Below are 8,386 nucleotides of genomic sequence, written 5' to 3'. Positions count from 1 at the left end.
AGTGAAGGAAACACCCCCAATGCAAAGTTTTCCCTCTTCCCAAGAACAAACAAATTGTTAAGAGAGACTAGGGTTAAAACATTTTATACCCTCCACCTAGGAATATAGATTTCCCCTCACAATCATAGGCCAAAGAATATCATTTTTCTTAAATTTGTCACAATTGTCCAATTTACTCTATATGAGATATCCCCCCATGGTAAACCCGTTCACAAGAAAATTAGTGACAGTGATCAAGGAGGGGTAAGAAAAACTAACTTGAGAAAAGGACAGTAAATAGTAGTTTTAGAAAAGGCGGTCCTTTCTTTGAATATGAAAATCCATCTCCTAGTCATTAAATGATTATAAGAGATGACAGAAAAGGCCACAATTAAAATGGTTGTCCTTGGATTATTATACATCATTAGATTTTATGTCTTCCTGGATCATGGCACGAACATACCTAGGTAGCTTGTGTAAGGTGGTCCACATTTGAAAGGAATTAGTGAAGGAGACCAAATTGACCAACTTATCCATAGATTTATTCCCCTCTCTAAGGGTGCCGGTGAGTCTAAAATGGCCAAAAGTTTCTAGGATGCATCAATCTTATTGATGATATATTTCATAATCCATCCTAGAGTTTCTTCTCCACAAAGCACCATGATTATATTATTAGATTAACCTTCAATAATGATCTTTTTGCATCCTGATATCTTTAGAAATAGATATTTCATAGAAGGTCGCCGCTACTTTAGCATAACTTGATGTATTGATTCCCAAATTTTTCACATATCCAAAAACCACATTTCCTTTATTGTCCCTAATAATTCAACCCCCACCTGCCTAACATGAGTTAACCTTTGACGAACCATTGAAGTTTAATTTAAACTATTTTTTGTTAGGTAGGACCATTTAATATCATTCCTATGATGAATAGAGGGGATATGATAAGAGAGAGGGACTCAAATATTCCCCAATTTTTATCTATACTCCAATCAAGAGATGAAGGTAGGAGATTACATTTTTTCCTAATGAAACATTTAATATTTTCATAAGTATTGTTAATGATATAAAAAGCCAAAGTGTCCCATTGGGTATTCTTATTCCTAAATATTATTTTATTTTATTCTTTCCAAATGCTCCAACCAATATGAAGTAAATCCTATCACCAAAGTTTAATGATGGGGGCATAAGACAATGTGAGGTCCAATAGGATGAAACCAACATAGGGTCTTTATGTCATGTCCACGACATGGAGAAAAGACACATTAGATTTTTTCCTATATTCTAGGAATACTAGAAATGAAACATAATATGGTTAATACTTTCCTCAACCTCTTTGCAAAGGACACATCTATTCACAATCTAGAATTCCTATTTCTGGAGGTTGTCAAGAGTGGGGATCTTTTTATAGCAAGTCATCCACCAGAAGAAGTAGATCTTAGGGATATCTTTGGATCTTTAAATTTTCATCTAATTAAATTGAGATGGCCAAGGGGGAGAAAAAATATAATAACTAGATTTCATAGAGTAGTTATCATCCTTTGTGGAAGACCAAGCTAGATAGTTTTCAAATTTACTTCTAAAGAATCTCAGATTATTTCAATATCAAGAAAAGTTCCTCAACCACACTATATAATGGTCGATCAAACTCCAAGGGATTGATCCTCCATGAAGGGGGGAAGAAGCAGTGTTCCAGTAGTCCTTGAAAACTATTCCAACCTATTGACCAACTCCTTTTCAATAGAAGAATAGATCGGATGAAATTCAAGAGGCAAGGGTGAAGCCCAAGGGTGCTTCCAAAATCTAACCTTCCTACCATTAATAGAATGCCACATGACACCCTTCTATAAAATATTTTTATTTTTGATCAAATTATTATAAATGTGGGAGCCCTGAGGAAGGGGATCATTTAAAATAAAAGTTCTACTCTCTCTACCTTGAAGGTATTTATTCTTCATTGTGCATTGGATGAATAGTTGTCATCTCTGAAATGAGCCTCCAATAAATTTTAATGATGAAGGGCATATTTAAGGAATAAAAGTATCTAATATAGGTCTCTAGCCTCCTTGCTAGTACATTTCTTCTCCCAATCAAGTAGAGAGATGTGATTTTTAGTCAAAGGGCCGACCAAAGGAATCTTCTTTGGATCTAGTCCAACTTCTTAGCGCAAGAAGTTGACATATGGAGCAAGGAGAGGTTTGCATTGAGGTTCTTTAGAGGAAAGCTTTAAGAAGTTGGAGTTTACCTGAATTGCTAAGGAGGGAACCATAGTTATCTAAGAATCATAAATACTTAGATAATATAGTCATCTAAGACATGTGAAAATAATTGAATCTAATAAAAGTCTCATTTTGGATTTGGAAGGGACATGCAAAGATATATCAAGAGAGAAATATCTATGTGAAAGTTTAAATTAAACCTAATTAAAACTATATTCAAGTACATATAATCACCAAAACAAAAGTTAATTAAATTTAATGCCTTAAGCTCCATCACCCAAGGAGAGAGAAGATATGAAAAATAGATTAAACCTAGGGAAAGTATTATATTATGTTAGAATGTCACTAGAGTCAAAAAATCCATAGGTGACTTAATATGATCTTATATTAAGACCTAGATTTGATATGGACATAATTATATTAATAAAGTGGATTATATCTAAAAATAAGATCATTGAGACAAATTAAGAATAAAACTTAAGATTGTAACATGCTCCAAAAATAACATTTTTTTAATTCTCATAATATTAGGAATCCCCATTATATCACATAAATAAATTTATTTTAGAAGAGCTTATCTAGTTGCTGACTTTTCAATCAAACTCTTCTCAAAATTCCATTCAAGGGATTCAAATAATTTATGCAAGCATGCATAAAGTAGTTTTAACAAGTAGATATGTAAAACTCAAGCAATATAGTTTTACTCATTTAATAGAATAACATGCAAATTATTTGTGTTGATCATTTGGCAAGAGCATAGATAGTGATTGGGCTTCTGACAGTGTAATTCCCATAACTCCAAGTTAAGGCTCCTGATACTAATTCATCAGCAAGCATGGATCCACCTTCAATTGTGATATTGTATGACAACTTCTGGTTTAGAGGTGAAAATGATAGTGTGTTTGGGATGATTGTCACATTTGTTCCAGAGGGTGAAGATATAATAGCCTTGTATGTACTTTCAATAGCTCCTACGTTTGTAACCGTTCTAGGAATTTCAGCTTTAAAAGGATATCCTGGGATAATAGAAAGCATTATTGAAGGATAGTTTAGTTCTCTTGCTCCATTTTTAGATGGTTGTATCAGGTCACAACTACTCAAATCCCCTGTCACCAAACGTAAAGTGGCATCATTGTATCCTTCTTTACAAAGAAAATTCACATAATCGTCCACTCTTGCATCATACACAAGCCCTGGATCAATGGCCTTCATTGGATTTATTTGCCCAGTGCCATACCCAAATTCCGCATCTTCATTTCCAACCTTTGTTGGATCCATTACAAAAGCTGCATTACAAGTCAAATTATTAAACATTAAATTAGTATTTTAATTTATATTTTAATTTATTATTTTAAGTTTTTGGACTAATAACTAAGGTTATTAAAGGTAGATTAACCTTATAAAATTAAAAGAAATAATTTTATTTATATATATTTAAAAAAACTTTAAGTATAAGTAATTTATACAAAAAAGAAAACATATAAAAAATAATTAGAATCATATGAACAATGAACATGCTTATTGAGAGATGAGTAATGTAATACCTGTAGTCATTAGAGCTGATTTGATAGCAGAAGCAGACCAATCTTGATGATATGACTTAACAAATCCTGCAACTCCTGCGATGTGCGGACATGACATGGAGGTTCCAGATATTATATTGAAGTCAGAGATCCTTGTGTCTCCTATATTCCCACTAAGTGAGGAATTTCTTGCCCAAGATGCAAGAATATCCACACCTGGTGCTGTAATGTCAGGCTGACCATAGAAAAATACATTATATCATGATATTTGCTATAAAACGGTTATATTTTACCACTAAGATTTATATAATTTACATGATTTCATGAAAATTATAAATTTTAATTCAAATCTATATATATGAAAAAAGTATTATCATATCATCTTACTTTTTTCAAACAAATATGTTCTATGATTAAAACTATGAATTATTATGCAATTTATGAATTGTTATTTAATTTTATAGCATAAGAAGGAATATCATTATATTATGTTATTTTACAAAGAAGAATTATATAAATTATTTATTTATATTTCATTCTTAATTTATATTTTAGATTATGTTTTACAGATCACATGTTTGATAAAATTTGAAATTTGAAATTCAATTTAATATAATGAAAAAATATACCTTGAGAATGTCCAAAGTAATTGGATTGAAACCACGAGATGAGAAGGAAGCCACAATAGGTGCCAATGCTTTGGAAGTCGTAGTTTTTTGAATTTTTGCAAAAGGAGAGCTAATGAAATGTAATCAACAATAATAAATTAGCATTCACATGATTATAGCATATATATTTATTTACTAAAAATTATCTACTTGAGGCAATTACCTTGTAGATTTGATATAAGACAAAACATATTTTCCTTGTTTAGTCGATATTGTGGTTGCAGGGTTTAACGAAACAAAAGCTGTGTCATCAAAGTCATCCGAAATTATAATGACACCTACTCCACCGGCAATGAAAACTGAATAATCTGGTGGATCATCAACATAGTTGCAAAGAACAATCTTTCCTTCGACTTTGGTATGATCTAAAGAATTTAGTGCACAACCGCTGAAAAAAGTAAAATACAAAGTAAGTTATTATAGATTCCTTATAAAAATTATAAATTATTTAAAAGAAAAAATTTCTTTCATTATTGAGAAAATGATTTTTTTGGCTATTTTATCGCTTTAGTTCAATATGTTATTTAAAATTTGTACTTCAAATTTTCTTTGATACCTAGAAACGTTAGAGGTAAAGCCTCCGGAAACATTAGCAACATCCCCTCCATATACTAAAGGATACCATGGTTGCTCCATTGTGTATGTGTTTATAGAAATTCCCTATAGAGATTAAACACCATTCAAATTAAGCTTTAAGATACTTAATGTAAAGGAAAGAAAAATGTGTAGAGGAAAGATAATTACTTCTATAGACATGTTGTTTCCTAAAAGAAGTTCACAATCCATTTTGCGATCAATGGTGCTTGCAGCCACGGTTATAGACCATGGAGAATAATTAGAAATCGATGCTCTAGAAGGTCCAGAATTTCCAGCTGCATTTGATACCAATATTCCCCTCTTCATTGCATGAAATGCTCCAATAGCAATGCTATCTTGAAAGTAATCCATAGGAAAATCAGAGCCAAGTGATACAGAAATGATGTCCACACTATCATAGATGGCATCATCAAATGCTGCAAGAATGTCTGCTTCTTCGCAATCATCAAGCCAACAAACTTTGTACATAGCAATCCTTGCACCAGGAACCCCACCTCGTGCATCTCCTTGGGTAATATCATAAAAGCTTGCATTCTTAATATGATTTCCAGCAGCAGTAGAGGAGGTGTGTGTTCCATGCCCATCTCCATCTCTTGGAGATAAAAAATCCCCAAGTGGTGGATAATTTGGTGAACTACGATAATACTTTGCCCCCACAAGTTTCCTAAAAAAATGCATATTTTTAGCTACATTATGCAAGGTTATTTGCTTGTACATTTAGAAATTCAAGATATTTAAAAAAGAAAATATTAATATAACAAAACATAAAAACTAACAAACAAATAATATGTAAAATTGTATTATCATACAGATTAAGTGGACCAATTAAAAGTATGAAATAGCATACAAAAAGAGTGTTAGAGATTAACAAAAGATGCACTAGCTCATCTAAAGAAGTGTATGGTATTTTGTGAGAAACATATTTTTACTTATGAAAGGTTTTGATATAAGTGGATATTAAGAACAAAATCATATCTCTATAAAACACATACCTCTGGTCATTTTTTCTTACTATTATTTTATAACAGAAATTGAAATTGTTACAATTATTATGATACTTGATACATTATGCGTCATTATGATATTGTTCTTATGAAGATTCAACTACCTAATAATTTAGTTCATAAATAGTATGCATCATTCCCTCTAATATGGAGTATCTTGATTAAAAAAATGAGAAGGAATGAGCCTAACTTGTTGCAGGCTGGGAAATCTGATGTTGTCTGGCATCCACCCCTCCATTTGGATGGCACTGGACCAAACCCAGCGTCGCTGAAACTTTCTGATTCTGGCCATATTCCTACAACACCACATCAATTTCAAAAAAAATGAATTAATGATAAAGAAGCTATAACACTAATCCTTTCAATCCAAAATAGGATAAAGAACATGCTAAGAAATGCGTAACATTCTTCTGTTTCAAGCTAGGAGATAAAACTCGTGTTCTGCTAATCTCACCTGAGTCCAGGACACCAATGATGATATCACTCTGATAATCCAAATTATTGCTCTGAGCAGATGCAGGAAAGCCAATAAAATCCCATGACCTAGTTGTTAAGGTTTTCAGCTTCTTGCTCTCAAACACCGAGACAACACCATCCATATCTATAATCCAAAAACACGCATATTAAGGGCCTCTACACATCTTCCTAACAAGGACCAAAATGGCAAGAAAAATAGCCGTTCAAAGAAGTTTTTATTTGTTTTACTTGAGAGCTGTTGGGCATGTGATGGAGAAAGCATAGCAGCAAATCCACCAAAGCTCTTCCCATAACTATACTTCAACGATTCCTCTGCTGCCTCCCGACTTTAGTCACAATATTACAGTCATGTATATTCATGTTAGAAATATTTTTTATCATAGTTATGAATCATAGGGGCGAAATCATATACAAAGAAGTAAAAATAACAAAAAACCAAAGACACCCCACACAAAATGACTGCGTAGCATATGACATTTTAGCATGTTAATAACAAGTCTATATAACATTCAAACATGAGAATAGATAAGATATTATAATAACCTTCCATGCACAGAATGAAGCATTTCAAGATGCAATGAAGCAAGTGCTGTGTGAGACTCTCCATTTTCTTGTACTGGAGTGCTGCCCATGTACACCACATGAAGCTGATTTGCCACAAACATTGCACAGTTATTAAACATGACCACCATGGACCAAATTTAGCTAAATATTTCACAGTTAGTAAAAATGTACCTTTGTATCTTGCCCTGCAGACACTGCTGTGCATAACATTTTACCACTCATCATTATCAGAATGAAAAACATGCAGAGCAGAAAATAGCTTATGCAGGGGGCCGCCATTGCAGGTGTTATTTTTATCATCACACAAAACTCTCATATAAATACCATATAATGAACTGGGTACTTGTTCACCGAGCGCGTTTCTGCCATTCCGATAACTCCGCTTTCTATTTTCTCCAAAGCTTTTGAAAACTGAAATTTAGCGTCAGAGGCGATTATCACAATGTATATTGTCCATAAAATTCTGCTTCTTTGAATTAAACATATGTTCGTATTAATACGAGTTAACGCAAAGAGTTAAAAGTTGAGGTCGAATCGATGATTATAACAAACAAAGCCTGCTATTTATTTTCTATATTTTAAAATAAAATAATTAAATTTTATCAAGAATTTAGTTTTTCAAAAGTATATAAAAATATTTATTTAATAATTAAAATTTATCAAAGAATTAGATTTTCAATTTATCAAATTCATTTATTTTTTCTTTGATTAGATAGTGCTTTGGCTAGTTGATTTATTTATTATTTCTTATTGTTCGAGCAAATAACAATGACACGTGGCTTGCTTTGAAGCAACAATAGTAAACAACAAAAGAATATTCAAATTCAATATATTGTACCCAATCACCCAGCTTGTATGATAAGGTAATCAATGAAGGTAGCACCGTATTTTCAACTTTCAGTTTGGGCTTCACGGGCAGTTAGCGTGTACCCCCCTTCCATTTTCAGCTAGCAGCGCTCGTTTGCACCTGACACCGGTCGCTATTCGAGCTATATTATACTAGGTTCACCAAAATACCTTGTTTCTTGTTTAAAATTGTTCAATAGTTTTGGTTTGTTTTTTTTTTGTAATTTTAAATTTATTGTTAGATTTATTTTATTTAAATTAGCAAGTAAATTTTTTTTTGGTTTTTATATTTTCAAATAGATAATTGTATATTTATTTCAGATTGAACGCAAGTTAAAAAAATCTTAGAAAATTTTTAGAAAAACTTAGATAATGTAAAAAAAAAAAAACCTTACAAAATTCTTACAAAACCTTTCAATTTTTTTAGAAAACTTTTTTAAAAAATTGTATTACATTACAAAGCTATAGAAAAATCTTTTAAAACCTTAAATTATTTTCATTAAAAC

General features: G+C 31.8%; 1 protein-coding gene across 1 annotated transcript; it reads right to left on the bottom strand.

Annotated features, from left to right (window-relative positions):
• Positions 1–2,942: 2,942 nt before the first annotated feature.
• Positions 2,943–7,313, bottom strand: LOC131052374 (cucumisin-like). Its single transcript, XM_057987024.2, has 11 exons — positions 7,206–7,313; positions 7,014–7,117; positions 6,699–6,796; positions 6,448–6,594; positions 6,184–6,289; positions 5,137–5,653; positions 4,949–5,052; positions 4,556–4,780; positions 4,354–4,462; positions 3,746–3,959; positions 2,943–3,487 (listed from the first exon to the last, which is right to left on the bottom strand). Exons 1-11 carry the CDS (start codon positions 7,311–7,313, stop codon positions 2,943–2,945), a joined length of 2,277 nt encoding a protein of 758 aa, XP_057843007.2.
• Between the last annotated feature and the right edge of the window lie 1,073 nt (positions 7,314–8,386).

Source organism: Cryptomeria japonica, chromosome 9 (assembly GCF_030272615.1).
Source record: "Cryptomeria japonica chromosome 9, Sugi_1.0, whole genome shotgun sequence".
In the NCBI taxonomy this organism is placed as follows: Eukaryota; Viridiplantae; Streptophyta; class Pinopsida; order Cupressales; family Cupressaceae; genus Cryptomeria; species Cryptomeria japonica.
The sequence above is the reverse complement of the archived record's forward strand: the minus strand, read 5'-3'. Positions and strand labels throughout refer to the sequence as shown.